Source organism: Polistes canadensis, unplaced genomic scaffold (assembly GCF_001313835.1).
Source record: "Polistes canadensis isolate GaletaPanama2010 unplaced genomic scaffold, ASM131383v1 scaffold_16, whole genome shotgun sequence".
Lineage (NCBI taxonomy): Eukaryota > Metazoa > Arthropoda > Insecta > Hymenoptera > Vespidae > Polistes > Polistes canadensis.
In genome coordinates, this window is record NW_014569563.1 from 25,454 (window position 1) to 47,338 (window position 21,885).

At 32.3% G+C, this 21,885-nt stretch overlaps 1 protein-coding gene across 2 annotated transcripts in view; it reads right to left on the bottom strand.

Annotated features, from left to right (window-relative positions):
- Positions 1 to 638: 638 nt before the first annotated feature.
- Positions 639 to 21,885, bottom strand: part of LOC106793659 (box A-binding factor-like) — a 51,399-nt gene continuing 30,152 nt past the window's right edge. The window contains exons 4-8 of one of the 2 annotated variants that reach the window (XM_014760800.1): positions 14,563 to 14,699; positions 14,003 to 14,344; positions 4,522 to 4,607; positions 2,977 to 3,244; positions 639 to 2,630 (exon numbers count right to left, since the gene is read on the bottom strand). In XM_014760800.1, the coding sequence (XP_014616286.1) occupies positions 2,227 to 2,630; positions 2,977 to 3,244; positions 4,522 to 4,607; positions 14,003 to 14,344; positions 14,563 to 14,699 (1,237 nt within the window). In that variant the 3' untranslated portion in view covers positions 639 to 2,226. Of the gene's footprint in view, positions 2,631 to 2,976; positions 3,245 to 4,521; positions 4,608 to 5,929; positions 6,106 to 14,002; positions 14,345 to 14,562; positions 14,700 to 21,885 lie in introns of both variants that reach the window. The other variant, XM_014760798.1, reaches the window with a different exon arrangement.

A 21,885-nucleotide genomic window follows, 5' to 3' on the forward strand; every position in this document is an offset into this window, starting at 1 on the left:
ATAGCCAGGTAGAATCAGTGTTGAAGATTTTGTTCTCTTTTGGTTGAGAGAGACAATCTGGCGCATGCCCGTAGATGAGGGGACGCATCGAGTTTGGAATCTCTCTTATCAAAGAAAGGGGAGGCGTTGTTATGGTAACGGAGCACAAACACTGAATCCCTCCGTGTTAAGAGTACGACACGTTCAGGTGAGACGGCCATGCTGTTAAAGAAGCAGAAATGGAACTGACATGAGTGATTATCTATTTAGGTCGAGAGACTTCCCATAATTCGAACTAACAGTAAAATATACCATCAAAAATTACTTAATATTTTTTTACCAAAAAAAAACCTTTCAAATTTTTCCCGCCTTTATCATTATTTTAACTTGCTCGATCGATAACTCGCGTTTTAATCGTATAATTTGATTTGGATCTCGATAAGTTTAATAATATTATTGAATGTTAATTTAATTATCGATAATCATTTATTTAGCGATGATTTGCGATATATTGGTATAACCTATCATTTAAAAAATCAATTAAAAGTAAATTTAATAGTCGTTAAGCTTTTCTTCATTGATGTTTATATCCCCCATCCCATCTTAGAACTTTGACAAGAACAATTAAGAAAAAATGACGCTATTATTTATCTTTTAAATATACCCTTTTATTTAAAAATATTTGAAATTACCTGATACAACACTCTGAGAAATATATTACGTGAAATATATTAACATGTTTGTTGGTCAGGTAAAATGTATAGAATTTTTTAATGATGTCTGTGCGCCCGTCACTACATTAACAAACATCATTTACTATATCGTTACAAACTATTATTTTATTTATAAAGATTATTGATAGGTTCTTGTACTCTAACAATCGATCGAAGAGAGAAAGTTTATGCTTCGTTTTTATATAACGATGACATTACTTCTAATATCTTAAGATAATTATTTTTAAATCTTACGAATAAAAAATAAAGTCAAGAGATAAAATTTTAACGTTTAAAAATATTTTTTATAATTATTTACAAAGTTCAAAGAGACGTCAGAGTCGATTGTGTTATCTGTCTTGAAAAGCTAGCTGCTTTTTAAACATTCTTTTGTTTTTAGTAAAAGAAAGTAATAAAAGGGAAATTTAAAAAAAAAAAAAGTTACAAGTTAAAAGTACAATGTGGAGAAAATCTGACATTGACTCTGACACATTTCCTATACATATAACGGATGTCTCGGCTCTTATTTGGCTACTGTTTACAAGAAAAAGAAGAAAAAGAAAAGAAGAAGCGATAACTTTTGCACGCCTTCACGTTATCGTACGTCTCGAAGCTTAAGTTTATTGAACTCTCATCGGATTAGTCGAAACGAGATCGATATTTTCATTAAAAAATTTGTAAAAAATCTAATTAAATATTTTTCTGTTTTCGCTTTACTTTTCTTTTCTTGTTTTTTTTTCTTTTATATACGCTTTTCTAGTTTTCAATAAATGTACAAAAAAGAAGACACCATACTTACATTTCTTAGAAAGTAATTTTGATTTGAAATTTTAAAAACAAAATATTACCATGAATTTATTTTTGTTCCAATAAAATCTTTAAATATGTGCGTAGATACTCCGAAGTTGGTCATCAAAAATATTTTCTCAACTTCGAAAAAATGAATAATAGTAAAAGTTATGTATATTTTGGAACAACATCAAATTCAGACTTATAATGATATTTACAAGAACCTAAATTAACACCATCCAAACCATTATATACACACATTTCTGAGATGCTTAAGTTTAACTTATAATTAAACATTACGTTGCAACATTTAACTTGAAATCTAAACTAATATTTTAAAATTGCGAAACATTGTACGGCTCTCTCTGGCCGTACTTTTCTCTAAAAGTATTTATAAAATATATTTTTTTGTCTAACTTCTTAAAAAAAAAGAAATGAAACAAATAACAGAATAACCCACATTAAAATTTGACTATTCCCAAACCTAATGATTTGATTTCTTTTCATCAACTCTCATCAAATTTGTCAATAGTGATCGGAAAGTCTATTTATAACTGTTCTGTTTTTGTTTGTTTAACTTAAATAATCGGAAAAATCAGTAACGGAACTATTAGAGTCAAATTTAAAATTATTTACGATAAATAACAACTCATTTGGATGTCTACGAAATCGAGCTTGTCATTTTTGTAATGAGCCCCATAAATTGAGATTTGTATTCAATAATCTTATCAATAATATGAGATTTTTAAGAGGATATCGAAACAACGGTGGCTCTCTCGAGGTGCCCATTGTCCAACATGATCTTACTACCTGCTGAACTGGGGGAGGAATTGCCAAGAGTGACAATATGAGGTGAGGTAAGTTGATGATGATCGGGTGAATGTCCTGCTGACATCATTCCTGGTGAATGAGTTGCACAAGGTGGTGAGGGACACTCGACTTTCGGCGAATGAGTTTCTATGAGCTGCTGATGCTGTTGTTGCTGTTGTTGCTGCTGTTGAGAATTAATCATTTCGTAGTAGAGACCGCTAGGTGTTGCTGAGCGATAAGAGACCAAACGATTGCCAGATTGTGGAGTACCACTATAAAGAGCATTGGCATATGTCACTTGAGGAATCACTGAGTGGACCATCCTTAAATCAAAGTTGTCTGTGAATCGAAACAAAATTTTTCATTAGTTTATAGACATTTAGCATATTTCATTTATCAAATTTAGCATATTTTTACGTAAAGATAACTGTCCGCTAAACGCATCGTACCTTTCTCAATTTATTTCTCGAGAAAAAAAAGAAGAAAAAAAACCATGAAAATTTTGTATACACCTTAACAGTTTGTACTATTTTTTCTTTTACTCGTGAAACGAATGAAAGCAGGTCAGTTATCTTTGTAAGTATGCATGTATGCAAGTACAATAGGTGCAATCGCAAATGATGTTTACCGTTTGAAAGAGTCAGTTAATCGTGGGAAATGAAACTTGTTTGAAGATAGAACCTACCTGTTGGTTCTTGCTTTAAGTCGTTGCTCGAACATATCCCACGTTTGATAGTAATTGGAGTATCGGAGGACTTCATGCCACCTTTGGGTTTACGCTTACGAGTCTGAATGCTATCCTTCTTCATCGTTATCGGCCTATTGATACCATGCAGTTTGTAGTAGAGACCACAAGCATTGCAAACTGGCTCGCCCAGGGAATTTCGTCGCCACAATGACGTCATAGTCGTTTGACAATTACTACAAGAGAGCCCTACGCGCCTTGAAGCTGACTGCGGAAAGAAAAAGTTGATTAGTCGATCAAGTTATTTGATTTTTCTCTTATTTTTCCTTCATCGAGTTTCGTCGAATTTCGTCGAGTTTCATCGTTGGATACGATAATCTAATAACGAGACACGATTCCAGAAGCAGAGAAAAATTAGATTTTTTATAATTTCGAGAAAGCAGGATTATTTTCTATCTCAATTAATTCTTATATCAAATTTGTATCCTGCTTTCTGCCATTGATCTTCGTTAATTTAATAAGAAAAAGTAAAAAATTAAAAAAAAAAGTATCTAATAAAACAAAACAAACGAAAAAAGAGGGAAAAAAAGGCCGCTTGCACAATTCCGCAAATTATATGCGATACAATACTGAAAGTTTTAACTTGTCCTGCAAAATGGAAATTTCATTAAAAGATCTAATATATCGCAATAAAAGATCTCAGGTTAAGCCATTTCTGTGCAAGGGACAGACATTTCGCGTTTAAAGTAGGAAAGAAGACGGACCACACCCTCACCTCGTAAAGTCACGCACGCGTGCCTTTAAAAACTCAATTATCTAATAAGTTAGAACGATGGTATTTCTGTTTTTTTTTTGTTTTTTGTTTTTTTTTTTTTTTTATTTTTTAATATTTTATTTATCCAATGTTTTAAGAAACTTAACAAAATATTTCATAATGATCTATCGATCGTCAAAACATTTGGAACGGCTAATTGAACAGGCCGCGCGTGATTTCAGGAAGGAGAGTGCTTGTGTACCATGGGTATAGTGGCACCTCGAAGCTACGACGGATTTTCTACGAGAAAGAAATAGTGATTGTGAGAAAGAGAAAAGGAAAAGGACAAGTAAAGGTAAAGACATAGACATAGACAAAGACAGAGAGAGAGAGAGAGAGAGAGAGAGAGAGAAAAAAAGAAAAAGATTGACAGACGAATAAGGTAGTGTGATCTTTTGTCGGAAGAAATAAATAAAAAAATAAATATAAAGTCGATGAAATAACAAGAGATATAATATATATATGTATATATATATATATATATACATACGTAAACTAAATAAAAATAAAAAGAGAAAAAGAGAAAAAGAGAAAGGAAAAAAATATGAAATGAAGACAGAGAGAGGGTGGCACAACATATCAAAAAATATAGGATCGAGGAAAAGAAGTGAAAAATATATAATAGAATGAAATAAGACAAAACTAATGATAAATAAAGAAATGGTTAAAGGAAAATGAGAAAACAAAGAAAAAGAGAGTGACAGAGTGCTGAGTTGGGGGATGACACCTACCAAACGACGGCTCGATTTCTCCTCGAAGGCGCGAGGGGCGCCACTATACCCACAGAAGCCTTTGTAGAATTCGCCCTGATCCGCCACTGAAACAGACAGGAGGTCAAATGTTAGAGGTTGTGTTTCCTTTATTCTTGTCCCAGGAGTACGTGTTGGAAACCGTACTTTCTTCTTTATTTTATTCATTCTTTTTTATTTTCTTCTCCGTTATTTTTTTTTTTTTTTTTTTTTTTTTTTTTTTTTTTTTTTTTTTTTTTTTTTTTTTTTTTTTTTTTTTTTTTGGTCTGCTTTTATCCCTTAGTCAGGAGAAACGAATTGTATGTGAAAGGAAAAGAGGGGGGAAAAGGATTTAAGGGGGGGGGCGGGGAAAGGNCCGCCACTGAAACAGACAGGAGGTCAAATGTTAGAGGTTGTGTTTCCTTTATTCTTGTCCCAGGAGTACGTGTTGGAAACCGTACTTTCTTCTTTTTTTTATTCATTTTTTTTTTTTTTTTTCTCCGTTTTTTTTTTTTTTTTTTTTTTTTTTTGATTACTATTTATCTCTTTTTTGTTTTTTCTTTTTATTTTTTATTTTGGTCTGCTTTTATCCCTTAGTCAGGAGAAACGAATTGTATGTGAAAGGAAAAGAGGGGGGAAAAGGATTTAAGGGGGGGGGCGGGGAAAGGATTTAAACAAAATTTAACGATAAGTTGACACGTCGACATTTTTCTTCCTATTTCGACTGTTCTGTTTTATTATTATTTTCTTCTTTTTTTTTTTTTCATTTTCTTTTTCTTTTTCTTTCTTATTATTATTATTTTTTGGTTAATGTAGGAGGGTAGGAGGAAGAGAATAATAATGAACGAAAAATGTTGTCCGTCTTCTATATACCACAGGCGAATTTCCACATAGGCTCCTGGACACCACGAGAAGAAGGAAATAACCGAATGCTTTTTCTTCTTCTCGTTTCTTTTCGCATCCCCCTCTTTATGATATTCTCACGCACTCTTTACCCTCTCTTTTGGTTAGCTTTCTCTTTTCTAGAGCTGCTATGTTATCGCAATATTTTGCAGCCAACGGTTTGAAAGACACAAAGTAATACCTCATTATCGTTCATATTATTAATTATTTTTATCGAGTAACAAATATAATGGTAAAAGAAAAAAAAAAATTACAATTGAAACTTAAAAAAAAGCTCCAAGATTCCGAATGACGGAATAAAGTTGTGTTAAAGAAATGCAACGAAAGATAAAAAGGAAATAGAAATGATAGAATAATATGTTAACGGAAAAAAAAAAGAAAAAACAAAAAAAAAAGAATACATCGTTTAGTATTGTCCAAATCATCGGCTTGCAAAAATTATCATCCCTTTCTGAGTATCGAGATGGATTAAAGGATTTGTACCATCTCAGCGGGTCCCCATTCTTACCAGACGACGTGGTTGTTTCACCAGAGGTCGATTCATTCCGTTCATCTTGTGGTAGAGACCGCATGCGTTGCAGAGGTAGTGTCCGGTACCGTCCCTTCGCCATAAGGGTGTGGAAATTGCCCCACAGTTCACGCACTCGCGACCCTCCGTAAAGTACTCCGCCTCGATGTTGTGCACTGTGTTGGCATTATTTTGGATTTTGTTTGTTTGTTTGTTTATTTGTATTGTATTTTTTTTTTTTTTTTATCTTTTCACAATTCTGTCCGTTTTTTTTTTTTTTTTTTTTTTTTTTTCGATAGATTTACGACGAAACTGCATTACGTTATATACGTATTTCGTTCGTGCCTGTAGATGAGGAACATGTTTTAACGAAACAGGAGATAGGGATTTGCAAATAAAAAAACAGAGAAGGTAAATGAACTTTGTGGGAGTGGCTCGTGTATATCCACGTAAATATTTTTTTTTCTTTTTACTTTTTTGTTCTTTTTTTTTTTTTTTCGAAAAGCAGGCGAATCGATAAATAAATAAATATGCATATGTGTATGTGTGTTTGTTTAACGCGGACTTCCGAATTATGAGTTTTATCTGATTTCATTTTAACTTTATGTTGTTGTAATTTCGCAAGAGAGAGAGAGAGAGAGAGAGAGAAAAAGAGAAAGAGTGTGTATGTTATGCAATGTAACGTACGTGCACCATCGTGTGGCCTCCTTCCACTCTTTTAACTTGGAAACAATAATTGTCCGCGTTCGTCCAAAGTGTTTCTCCTTCTCTCTTTTCCCATTTATACGTGAGCATGAATATGCATACTTCCACGCGTTTTAATACTCAATGACGTATATAACACGCAAAAGAGGAAAAGAGAGAGAGAGAGAGAGAGAGAGAGAGAGAGAGAGAGAGAGAGAGAGAGAGAAAATGAGAGAAAGAAACGTGATATTCCACGAGTTCGTTCTATTATCATTTTTGTCTCTCCTTCTTTTCTCTTCCGTTATAATAAAAGAGGAAAATGATCAATTGCTACTTTTACAAAATTCTCATTAAAAAAAATATAGAAACTTATCGATGAATTTGTTTTTTTTTTCCGAGTTTCCCCAGTACTTTTCCTTTAACCTCGAGGCAAAATTTCTACATTCTTTCGACACATTTAAATTCAATGATTTTTTTTTGTTTTTAGAAACTGCGATTCGATTATCGTATTAATGAAACATTCAACTTTTTTTTGTGAAAGGACCTAACGATCCTACGAAAAAAAATAGAAATAAAAATAGTTTGATCGAATTGATCAACAATAGCAATTTATCAATATTGTTGGTGAAAAATATAATATATATTTCTCGATCGATACTATATCGAATATAAATTATAAAAAATATCAAAGGATGACTGTGGAACAAGAATGACGACTATGAAAATATGAAATAAAGAAGGAAAAAGGGATGTAGGACGCAGGAAGTAGGATATGAGGAAAGGGGAGTATATACGTAGAATGACGGACATGGCTTTATCGGAATTTCCGGTGTTTGCCGATAATAGTTCAGCACCAACCGAAGAATCACCTCGGTATATACTTCGTTCGTTCAACCAACCAACTCTTTGTTCGTGACTACCTGAATTTTTTTTACACAAATTTAATATTACAAATATAGTTCGATTGAAGAATTTCTTCGATCGAATCAATGCAAATTCGGATTTTTATATTATTCATAAAAGTAATAAATTTTCAATTGAATCAAAACATCATTTTTACGTCACATAAATATGAAATAAATAATTTCACTTTAACAGGAACGCATGTGACCAAGAAAAATAATTTACACTAGTGATATTAATTGTTCGTATATTCGATGGATCTATAAATCTCCTTTTAATTGATCGCATCGCATGAACTATTGTATTTTACGTTTAAACATCGTAGATCATTTTTCTTGGTATTAAAGCGACACACTCCAAGGGAAAAAAAGAAAAAAGAGAAAGAAGAGAAAGATCTCACATCTCGCATTATTCGACGAATGAAAGACAGAGAGAAAGAGAGAAAGAATAAGAAGAGGACGAAGAGGTCAGTGGACGGTACTCGCACTGACGACAGAAATCTGACTGGAAAGCAATCGGATATCGTGTGTAGGTAAGCAAGAAGTTGCTGACGCTGAACGAGTCCTACGAACTTTACTAACTCTCGGTCTGCATACTCTGACAGACTTGAAGCTGGTGTGCTGAGCTCTGATAGAATCGAATTGCGTTCTCGCGCCTTTATGACGCCACCTTGACCCACAAATAACAAACCTAATGAGCCAATAAACTCATCACATCCCTCAAAGCAAAATCAACATTTTTCTAAAATCAAACAATGTAATACGAAATCAAGAGTTTAGTGTTTCAATTAGATATTTTCTAATTTTCATTATTTATTTGTTTATCCGTTTTATACCAATACGTTAATTTGTTATAACATTAAAATCACAAATTTATGCATTTTTTTATTGTTCATTTTATCATAAGTAATATAATTGTTACTTGGTATCTATAAAATTGTTCACGCTAGTATAAGTAATATTTTAATTTTCATACAAAGAACAAAATTAAGCTATAAAAAATTAACATTAAAAAATCAATGAAGCATATAACATTGTTCTTTTTTTTTTTTTACCAAGAATTTATTACTTTAATTAATATTTTATTACATTGAAGAAAAAACAACGACGTTGAGAAGAATTAGTTGTAAGAAGTAAATGACAAGAAGAAGAAAAAGAAGACGAAGACGAAGACGAAGACAAAGATGAAAACGAAAACGAAAACGAAAACGAAGACGAAGAAGATGAAGAAAAAGAATAAGAAGGATGAGAAGGTTTGTATCAAGTTACCATTGCCATGGCGAAACAACGACGAAGAGGTCAGAGGACACGAGAATCTCCTGAAGAAGATAGGGGCAAAATCGGACTGGGAAGCCATTGGATATTATATAAGCTGAACTAGCATGAACTAGCTGACACAGTGGATTAAACGATCCCTTCTCCTTTTCCTTTTCTCTTTCCTCTCCCCTTTCTTTCTCTTTCTCTTATTATTTTTTTTATTCTTACTCCAAAGGAAAACGTACAAACGTATGGTCAAGTTGCACGCCCACGTTTATGCGACACCGTTGATAACCTTGATTTTTTTTCTCTTTCTCATTCTAAACATTCTCTTTTCGCGTTTAATAAAAAAGAAATTTTAACACGTTGACCCATAAAGGATTACAGCAGTGATCATAAGCGATCGGACCGTTTTAAATGTTTAAATAATTGAAATAAAATGAATAACGTCATAGCTAGTTAGAGAATACTATAGACATCAAAAATGCACTATTCAACAATGAAAAATGTTCACGAGAACATTATGTCTTAGATTAAAATAATTAAATACGGTGTATTATTTTCTTGTGCTTTCCCATAATGCAAATCTGACTTGACACAATCAACATATTAACAATTACTTATTCTTCATAATTAATAAGTCAAATAAATTTCATTAATTTTCATAACCTTTCTCCTACCGATCACAATTTTTAATCTCCAAGTGGAAAATAAATATATCGTTTGAATATTTATAGGTTAGCTGAACAGCTGAAGCTTTAGGAGAAAAGCAAGTGGTTTGTTAATTTGAGCTTGGCCACGTGCAGGGCTCCTTCAGGATGATGCACGATGGTACGTTAACACACAAGCAGCACACATTTAAACGTAAATGTACACACAAACTTATACAAATTTCGATCGAAGGAGAAAAGAGAGAGAAAAGAAATTAGTAGAAGGATGACTGGAAGCTTTTTCTTCTTCTCTCTTCTCTAGGTGGGTGTCTGCTTGCGGTTAAACTTAAATCGAAAGATTCGACCACGTACAGAACACTCAAGTAGGCTGCTGCTAGCGGTATGTTAGAAGTGTCTCTAGTCTCTCGCTTCTGGCTTTTTGAATGTATACTCTCTCACTTTCTTTCTCTTTCTTTCTTTCAATTGCGGCATGTGTAACCACAGAGACTCGAAACACCCTAAAGAAGAATCACTTAAAGCTTTCTAATGTCTCTCTCTCTCTCCCCTTTCTCTTTTTCTTTCGTTCTTACTATCCTCCACCTCGAAAACTTGATTCTACGTGCGTCCTGCGAAAGAAACCAAAAACAACACCCCATGCATTCTCTGCATTAAATCTATGAGACAGAACCGTTGCTTACCTTGAAATTGTCAAAGCTAAACCAACTAAATTAATATAGGGGTTGGCAAATAAGTGATTGCGGATTTTGTCGAAATAATCGCACTCACTTAGTTGCCAACCCAATATATCGATGATTTCTAATTAAACGATTTCATCAAAATACACGTAACCTAACGATACGAATCTTGCGGTGTAGTTACTTTGAAGTTTATCCCTCAGTGTGACTACTTCTTAAAGTGGAGAGTATACAAAAAAAAAATGAAGAAATGAAGAAGTCAAAGGCACTTGACAGAGAAGCATGGGAACGATGCCGGGAAAATTTTCACTTGGCGAACAAATTGATTTGCTTGGGTGGAGAAAAATATGTACCAAACGAAAAAATATATTTTACTTCAACGTCTTTAACCCTTTTCTTTTTATTTCTTTTTAATACCGAAGATTTCATCATCGGTTTAGAAATAAAGAAATCGACCTCTGTGAACTCGTTCGATTCTTATGTTTTTCTCTTCTCTCTCTCTTTTTCTTTAATACGATGATATCAGAATAAAAATAAGTAATTATTATAGCTGAATATGAAGGAAATTAGGGTATTAACTGAAGTTATCGCGTTGAATTTTATCTCTCGAATTGAAGTGATCAAAATTCTCTCTCCAATGATCGTGTAATTTACTCGTACGATTCGCACTTTAATCTTCGTAACTTTAAAAGAAAAAAAAAAGAAACAAAATAAATATCCCATCATTTAACTTTCATCGTCGAATGACTTAACGATTATCAATAACAATTAATAACGTATACCTGAACATTTAATTAAACGTAAAAAGAATAAAAAATATAATCTCGTTTTTTTTTTTTATTCAAAACCAGGAACGAACGTATATATTTTGTTTGAATTTCTTTTTTTTTTGCTTTTTGTTTAATTAGTTTATACAATAGGATCAAATCTTTATACATTCTACGATGAAAAAAATTAATTCATTAAAAAAAAGAAAAGAAAAAAAAAAAGAAAAAAACAATAGCGCCATCATGTTTTGTGACTTCTTAAAAGTACCGGTTATAGCCGATTAGATATTTTAGGTGTTACACGATGCTTTGAAAACGTATATAATATATCAAAAATTATCGCAAACAGTCGCGTGTCCGCGACTAGATACAGCCCTATCGTTACCTCTTATATCGCCTGTAGACACAACTAGATTAGGTAGGAAACGTTTTACCTAGGTCAGGGCCAAACCAATGACTGGCCTCAATATATTGTATTTAAGTTCTTAGGTATTCTTTAGAGAGTCTGACGTCATCGACAAGGATTTGACTCATCAGGTGCGTGTCGTGTGAAAATGATGATTAGACATTTATCTTGATCGATATATTTTTCATGCAACTTCTAATGACTTTATTTTTTTTTTTTTAAATACGAATGCAAATGAAAAAAGAATCATTTAACAATCCGATCCAATAATTTAATATATTATTGTTTTTTGAGATAATAATAAAATATTTTTAGAAAATCGTTTCAAAATCGACACAGGATTTCTCAATTTTTTTCTTTTTTTTTTTCGAAAAGCATGAAAAATACTAAATAAAGATTTGTGTTTGTATCGTGATGACGGACCAACTGCAACTGAACCGAGACACAGATAAATTTTTTTTTTCGGGTTTATCTCCGAGAGGTCTCGATAAAAACCTCCGAGTAAATCTTTACCAATATATCCCGTTCGTTCGACTTGGAGAAAGAAAGATAGAATAAAAAAATAGTGTTCCTATAAGAAGAATATACAACCATTCGATCATATATCGAAAAAAATATATAAGAAATAAAGAAAAGGTAAAAGTAAGTTGAAAATGTTCATCCTCTCATTTATGTTTTATTTAGTGAGTCAGAAAAATTAGTTGTAACGATGAGAATATTGGAACAACCACCCTAGTAACGGTCGATTTCAACCCACCAAGACAGAAAAAAATTGGAAAACATCGTATCCTTTCCATTCCTTCTACCACTCACCTAATTTACGAGCTTTGAAACACGACACTTTTCACGGTGTTCAAATAATTTAACGTTCATTTTTCTTCTCCTCGCGTGTATCATTCTAAATGTGTAAAGAAATACGAAAAATATTTTTTTGTTGTTTAAATGAAAAGAAATAAGATAAATCACAACTCACAAATCATCCTAACGATCTCACAAATATAAGAACTGTAGTATTTTTCCTAATAATTATTGACGCTAATTGCAGAATTTTTCAAATCCAAATGTTTTTTTAATATCAATTTAACACTCGCGTTTCGTTATAATATACATAATAATAGTTAATATAATAATACAATTCTTTAGCGAAACACGTTGATAGGATTCTATTCGATGCCGGTACGAAAATGTAAAAGGAAGGCGCTTACGATGACAGAAACATCGAAATAAAAAAAATAATATGAGAAAGAAAGGCCGCAGAGTTTTCCTATCAAACGAAGCCGCCCGAACTTTTCTTTCGCCGAAGTTACCTAAAACTGCGAGTAGGTAGAACGACCCTACCGATGTCATCAATACTAGTATACATATATTTATGTATATATATATATAGAGAAGGAGAAACTTAAAAAATGACCTGCCCTTTTAACTCAAACTCGGTTCTCATTTCAGTCTGCATTGTGACCTACCTAACGTTTTCGGATAGTGTTAAACCTTTGATGTCGGCGTGAAAATTGGCCAAACACTTTAAGCCCACACACAACGCCCATATTTTCTTCCTCAAAATTCGATTCGTTTACAAATGTCATCAATTTTATATCTTTATTTCCTTTTAATTTATATTTACGTTTCTTTCTGTATTCTTTTCTTTTTTTTTTTTTTCATCATATTTTTTTTATTTTAAATACAGAAAAAAAATGGAAACAAAAAAAAAATTGTTTATCAACAATTTAACGACGAAACGGTAATAACGTAAAAATTGCAATATTCGTTAATCTTCTCCGTGAGAATATGCAAAATTAATCGTGTGCATCGATTTCATTTAATTACGGAATATGAAAAAAACCGAGATAAATATATTGCTACCATAATCACGATTTTTCTACATACGGAATTTCGTTGCATTTAATAATTGCAGTTAATAAATTTCAAGAATTTGTTATTATAAAAGAAACGTATAAGTTAATTTAATTCAAGAAAAATATATTATTCTGTTTTTTTTATAAGTGTGAGATTAAAAATATTCGATAAATTCTAACTTGATCTGATGAATAATTACGAGAATCGTTAATTAATAGATATTTCAATATCAACAAAGTATATCTAAGCTAAAAGAAATTTCATTTAATACTTCATTTAATATGTACAACATTCCAAAAGATACGTCAATTAAAATTCGTTTTAAAACCTTTTAACGACGTTCATCAAACAGTTATTTGAACTTAAGCTCTTGCTCGTTTAGAAAAAGGTTAACTATAAATTTCCTTTCATAATTACACTACAATCCACGATATTTATCTATACCAACAATTTGCCAGCTTTTCTCATTATTTAATTCCTTATTCATGCGGTAATAATGAGCCATGGAAAGGTGGAAACTTAGGAAAATACTTTCGAAAACTCGAAAACTTAGGAAAGTACGTCAAGGGATTAGACATATTTCAAAGGTTTCAAATAATTTTAAATCGATTAAATATTATTCCGTTAACCTGCAAATTGAAAGAGAGAAAAAAGCATACTACGGAATCTCGATAATATATATATACATCAAATAATAAAACAATATATTATTTTTATATACAAAATTATTGAATAATAATATTTCTTTTATCGACAAAAAAAAAATGAAAAATCAAATCGTGTCGAACGATAATTACGAATGATCGAGATTCCGTTAAAAAACAAACAAATAGTAATAAAAAAAAATGGATAACTCACTCGCAGTGAGGCTGGCCGCAGCACTGAGTTGATTATGCGTGGTCGTCGTTAGGGGATTGGCAGTTTGTCTTCTCGAGGGTGCGCCGTATTGAGACGTCAGAGAAACATCGTTGGATGGCGAGACATACGTCCAGGTTGTCGCGTCACCACCACCAACATTCCCCGTATTATTTCCCGTAGTCGTTTGTTGAGACGAATATGGCGGCGAATATCCACGAAAACTCGATCTTCCTCCAAAAGGCTGCGAGAAAGCAGGTAAAGCTTGATGAGTCACCGCTGGAGAAGATTTGCTGCTACCATAATCTTCTCCGAGCGATGGCAAAGTTGTACTAAGTCCTGTTACTACAAAATAAAATAATATTTATTTGAATTATCCCCTCGCGTATAATGTACCCTATAATAAATATCTAACTTTCACATATATTTACATACAAATAAATTTAATTATAATTTATTAATTATCTTCATACTATTGGAAATACAAATTTACTGAAATCTTGAAATATTTTGCTCATTTATATTTTAAAAAAGAAATAATAATCAATATTTTCTTTTCTTACCTTGAGCGTTCCACAATTGTGGAGAAGTCGAAAGTTCCGTTGGACTATTCGTTATGTATGACAAATTGTAACTGGGGGTTCCTGTACCAGCACCACCAATCGTCCCTACGCCAGCCATCGTACGATACAACGACGAACTGTAACACGAGAAGTTGGAATATCTATTAGTCTCTATCCTCTAACGTTTAAACTCGTAGTATTATTTTCTTTTTCTTCGTTTGTTTAATCTGTCTAAAAGTATCTATATATGATCGAACGCCCCTACCCAAGGGAATTTGTAAACTCGTCGAATGCGCCTGCGTATCGATTGATTCAAGATCTGGATCGTATCGTTCTCTCTATATCACGAGCGTGTTTTATATCATATGTATTACATACTAATTATTAGGCCGTTTTTTAAATTAATCATCTAATTTTAAAACAATATTATGTCTTGAGTTAAATTTCAATTTAAAAAAAAAAATGATATTTTTTTTGAGACATTAGTCAATTTAAAAAAATACCTACCTAAATGAAGAGAAAACAAAAAATTCATTTTTCTAACAAGACTATCTCGCATAATTGACAAATAGAAATAGAATCATTAAAATCGTCTATTCAAAAAAAAAAACGAAAAAAAAAAGAAAAATGTACAAAATTATAAAATAACTCATAGTCAAGGTAAAAATTGAAGATCTTTTCTAGCGTAAAAGGTAAACATTACCGGAAGTATTCCTTCGCGGGAGCCCGGAAACACAGCTTACTGCACTTTCTTTCGAGACTTACAACATTAGATGCGGGCACGTGCCCGATACGGAACGCGATTTTACTCTTTTTTTTTTCTTCCCTTCCCTTTTCTCCACCGATCCCTATCGCTATCCGTCTAACCCCTCTTTGTCGTTCCATCTAACTCTCCTCTTTCCTTCTATCTTGATGACCCCCATAAGCAGAACTAGTTGGCAGCAGGTCGGACGACACAACTACTCCATTAACATTTAACCATGCACTCTCTTTCTCTCTCTTTCTGTCTCTTATTTTCTTGTACCCATTTTTGCGCATACGTTTTCCTTTGCCAACTATGGATAAAAGAGACAGAAAAAGAAGTTAAGGGAGGGAGAGAAGAAAACAGAGTGGGGGGTCTCTTCTTTGCTACCTGATTTTCTGCAGCAATGCAGAAAACCTAATAGTTCGGCTAAACTTTTGAATTTTTTAAAAATAAAGGTTAGTTCTGTTTGTATATACAATATATGTATACCTGAGAAAATTGTTAAAACACTTTCACGAGGATCCCCCAATAAGTGGATCACTATCGATCCTTTTTGTCTACCTCACCTAAAGCATCTTTGAAACTTATCTGAATACTGAGAAAAGCCGAAAAAGCAGGGTAATTCCTCAGACGACCTCCCGAAGGGTTTTCTATCCCTTGCCACTACAGTTCTCTCTACGTCTTTACCTTGAACGTTTCAACTTAGGAATGCATCTATGACTCACACCGCTTACTTTTTACTTACTTCTCAGGAATTTGTTACTAAAACTATCGCGAACGCGTTAAAGGTCGACTCAAAGTGACCACCTACCCCTCGACTAAGTGTCGATTTTCCGTATACCACTTTCTACTCGATAACAACGTCGACTCCTTTAAATATTTTCTACTTTCTCAAAAAAAAAAAAAAAAAAAAAAAAAAAAAAAAGAAAAACTTCCTGTGCTCTTCCTTCAAAACAATTCGACGAAGTACTAAAGACACGAAAAAACGATAACGTGACTTATATTCGAAAAAACATTCTGTATTCATTTAAACATACATTTCTTCTACAAAATATTTACATGAATACAAAATGAAACTTCTAACGTAGTCAAAAAAAAAATACAACATAAAGTAAAACAAACTTAAAAAAGACTTACATAATTTAATAAAGAAAAAAAATATATATATATGGAGAATATTATAAATGATATAAACAAAACAAAAATGTTATAGTTAAAAAATGTTAACAATATAAAAACAAATATATATAAACGATATAAGACAAACCAAATATCAAATGATCGATACGCAAGTCACAATGTGCCATATCAATAAAGAGTTAAGAGAAAAATTGTTCAAATCCAACGTGACTCGTTCCCTTCCCATTGCACATCCTCGAAAGTTTCTAAGTACTTTATCTTCAGCTCGCTATTTAGCCTCTTTTAAAGCAAGCAAGGTAACGTCTTACCGTCAAACAAACGCGAAACAAGCGCAAGCGTACGCACGTGAAGATGTCAATACGGACACGACCTTGAGGAGTCATAAAACGTCGCGAGCACGTTTCGGTACATCGATACGTGCCTTAAACTGTCTTTTCAACTTTTCGATCCCAACGATGATTTTCTTTTCTTACTTTTTTTCTTATATATATATATATATTATATTTTTTTTTCTTTTTGTATTTCATTTCAATCCTAAATTAACGATTCTTAGCAACAACGCAATTTTTATTTGATTATTAATCGACAATACTTTTTGCGTAAAATTTAAATTAATATTCGATTAAAACAAATAAAGTATAAAAACAGTTCAATCTACCGTGATAATTGAAAATCAAAATCAAAATTGAATATTGTAATTGAATTAATTATAATATGACTACTCTCTTATATATATAAAATATAATAAAAATACGAATGATGATACATCCCAAAAAACAGGATTTTCAATGATTGTCAATTGAATGAGGCTTGTGTTACTATTGGCTGATAAAACATGAATGCATGCCGATGCAAAGTGGTAGAATGAATGGAAGATGTCATTTAACGGTACCAATTGTCTCGGAAATTGTACGGAAATGAAAAAAAAAGAGAAAGAGAGAGAGAGAGAGAGAGAGCGTAAGAAAAGAAATACATATATATATAAAAAGAAAACCTACTCGAGGAGTACGCGTTTGCAAACAGCTTGTAAAGTACCGCACCGAAAAGAGGAAGCAGAAGTCTTTAGCAAGAACCGAGCACGCGTGCCTTCTGTCTAAACGTTCGCGGGTGCGATTATTTTAACTTACAGCGTCGCTTGCCAGTGCAACGATGCGAACGAAACACTACGACGGCTAATGCGTTTCCTCGATGCAAACCAATGCCGGAAAAAAGGAGTTCCCTTCTTTTACGTGAACAGTTAAGTTTCCCTTTTTACTCTGTCTGTCTGTCTCTCTCTCTCTCTCTCTCTCTCTCTCTCTCTATTTACCTCTCAATAAATTTGCACCGATTTTTATTGCAAACCTTTACTTTAACAAAATTACAACCGATTAAAATAAAACAGAAGGAGAAAAAAATGATTAATCACTTGAGAAAGCGCATATTTTTTTCTCAATCAATCGCATCGATTTTTTTATATAAATTTCGATGCTTCCAAATTACAAACAAAACATACGGAATAAAATAAAAGATACCTCCCCTCCTCCCACCGGAGGGGAATAGTTTCGTTAGTTTTTTTTCACGTGAATGTAGAATATTTTATGTTAATATCGATGTATACAAAAAAAAAAAAAAAAGTAATGAGAGAAATGGTACCATATAAATTTCTAATGCGTATATGACTATATTAATTATCTACATACTTGTTTACGCGTGGGTGGACTCAATGGCATGACATATTAAGTTACTTCTAAGTATTTCTATAGTACGCGTTTATATCGAAACACACAATCATGATTTCATTTTCCATTCGTTTTCATTGGAAGTAAGAGTTAGGTACAAAAATTCTAAATTATCTTTCCTTTCCTCTCTTTTTCTTTTTTAAAAATAATTTTTATTTTTAAAACGAAGGACAATTAAAATGTTATCAAGTAAAAGAAAGATATGTGAAACGTGTCGTAGTTATTATTAAAAAAAAAAATTTTTCACATCTGTTTATATTGTCACATCGTCGTCGAGATCGAAATTTTTTCTCTTTGATCACGTAGCAGTTAGTAGAAAGAAAAAAAAAATAAAAGAATAAGAGAAACAGAGAAAGAAAGAAAGAGAGAGAGAGAGAGAGAGAGAGAGAGAGAGAACACGTAGGTCTCTTTTCACTCCAAAGGAATGCAGATTTCGCGAAATCCAATATACGATACTTGTGATGATGATAGGGTTAGAGCCCTACTCAACTCCTCGTATTATCTGAATTCACCGACCTGATAAGGAACTTCTCACGATACCCTTCAAATGTAAGTATGGAAAGGTAAGAAAAAATATATATATATAAAAAAAGAAACTCTTTATGGGGAGAAGCGGAAGGAAAAAAGAAAAATAAATAAATAAATATGAAAAAAAAAAAAGGAGAAGATCTATTTGTGCATGTAAGTTTATACGTGGTATATATAAATATGTTTTATACGTAAAAGGTTCCTTCTAATGTTTGTTCAATTTCGATAACGATTAGGAAGCCCAGAAAGAAGCAAGCACTCGATCGATGACTGCCTGCTTGAGTAAACGTTTTTCTGGTCGTGTAACAAATATAAGAAAGAACACATAGAAAATCAAATAGGATCGATAATATTTTTTTAACATATGATAAGCATTGGTGCTAAGGGCACATCAATTTTAATGCATAATTGTATAAATATGTACAAATATAGATTGAAAATTTAAATTGGTAAGGATATTCTTTTCTATTTTTTTATTTTTTTATTTTTTTTTTCAAAAAATAGTTGTTGGCATATCGTCGATACATTAGAAATTCATGAATTGACACGATAATTAATTAAAATTCATTAAACAAAGCTGTCTAAAAGGTATTTATTTTTCAACGAATTATTAAATGTTTGCTTTGATTATAGCCTATCATACGTTTTTAATTTTGATAAATTTTTCATAACTGTAATAGATTACTCCAGGAGCTTGTTTACGATCGCAATATTGATCGCAACCTTTATCGTTATAGTATAATTACGATGTTTTCGTGAATATCCAAGAGATTTGGAACGAACATTTCAACAAATATTTGAAAGACACTTGATCGATGAATCCAATGAAGAGAAGACGTAGAAACATTTATAAAAATAAAAGAAAACAATCGCGAAACGATCCGAACGAAATTATCGATCTATTTACCACGAACGTATCGCACGCGATTAATTATAATTAATCGTAATCGTTTTAACGCGAATTCACGCCAATTCCATGCAGATACTAATTTATCGCGTCTATTTTAAACGATCTCGAAAGAAAACTTTCGCGAGATTAACGAACGTTTAATTATACTTTTTTACTCTCAATGTAAAACAAAACAAATTTATATATATATATATATATACATACATACGACTGAAAAAATAATGATAAAATAAATAAAAAGTTAATGATTCTCGAATAAATAAATAAAATTCGCGCAAAAATAAATAAATAGGACTCACTGCATTTTCCATCGGCGAACAGTATATCGCTCCTCTATCTTCCTCCCTCTCTTTTTTTTTCTCCCTCACTATCGCGAGAAGTAATAAGGAAAAAATGAAGAAAGGAAAAAGGGATCGTAAAGAAAAAATAAATAAACAAAATAGAAGGAAGGATTCTCTGGATCAAAGGGATAGCCGATCAAAATAAATACAATCGATATATATATATAAATATATATATATACCCAAGAAAGAAGTAGAAAAATAAAGGAAAAGGAAAAATCAAAGAAAACAGCTTATGCGAACGTAGAAATGATAGGATAAACGTTCCTCCCGTATCACTCGACGAATGGACAAGAACTGAACGGAATCTAACCTGGTATATAGCACGAAACGTCGCTACAATGACGTTGGAGGACCTCGAAGAAGAAGGTGGTCAGGATTTCTCCTCCTGCGGTATATTCTTCTAACTCTTATTCACTCTTACTCACTCACTAGCTCTCTCTTCCTCTCTCTCTTTCTCTCTCTCTCTTTCTTTCTTTTCCGTTCCTCTCTGCCTGTCTCTCTTTTTCTCATTTTCTTTCCTCCTGCTCAACCTATCTCTCTCTCCTTTTCTCTCTTTCTCTCTCTAGCGGCTCTCCTTTGAGTATCACCACCGACTACCAGCCGTTCTTTCCCCTCTACTCGAGCCACCCCCTCTCTAAACGCCACTAACACAAAGCTACAACACCCTACTCCACCATCTTCCTGCCCCTATCATCGTCAACCAAGCTTCTCCCACTACTCCCATACACCAAACAAACATCATTAACACTATTCTCTTCTCCTCTCGTATCCTCTCATCACCTCTTTTTCTTCGTTTTACCGTGCGCATCCTCTTCGTCTGATACGATAGAGAAAATGCAAGGTCGGCGGGAGGAAAAGGAGGAAAGAGGGGTGTCGTACATTGTGGAGGTGGAGATGGAGGTGAGGTTACAATCGAACCTATCGATAATTTTAACGCGTCGAATATCTTATTTACGTATTTACATATATATATATTTGTCTTTCTATAAAATATTTATTTCTAAATAATAGTAAAAGATAATTTTTTTAAATATTTGTTCGTATTTTTTTTTTTTAAATTAATAGAAACGTACATTCGTATGCGTAAATTCAAACGTAAGTATATATATATATAAATAAAATAATATAAAAAAGTATTTATATGTGTGTAAAAGTTAGTAAATAAATTGGAAAAAGAAAATACAAATATAATATATATTACGAAAATCATAAATAAATATAAACTGGTTTTTGTTTGTTTTTATTGTTTCAAGACAAATTGAATCAGATCGAAACTTCTAACTTCAAACTACGTAAAAGGAACAAAAGAAGAAGAGACAAGTTTTAAAGGGAAGGAAGTATCGTTTGAAAAGAAATAAAATTCAACATAAAGGGAAATAAGATGTTCGACTTCACGCACGCGCGCTTTCAACTCGTGCCATTTCCGCCAACAGGCACGTGCCCTTAAGAATGGCCACATGCAAAGCCATAAATGACCAGTCATTATTATTTTCAATTTTCTGGCTACCTAGAACCCGCATCTTTTTTCCTTTTATAGTACAAAAATAAAGTTTATCTGTTCCGTTTTCTCTCTATTGTTATACAAATATAAATGTTAAATACAATATTTTTCTCTTATATGTGTTTTAGGATAGTGATGAATAATGAACAGATTCAAATTTTTAATGATACATATATTTAAAAGTAAGTTCAATTTTTCGTTAACAAAATCATATTAAATTTATGATTCAGCTTCAATATATTTATGTAAAAAAAATATAATAATATTTTTGTAATATATTTATGTAAAATAAATCTATAATTAATGATCTTATATATATATTAAATATATTAGAATTCTCAGTAAGCAAGACAGTCTTGGCCAGCGGCGGACTGTAAACTTTACGATGAATCACAGCAAACATCTCTCGAAGAGAAACACAACCGATCGTCTCGTTC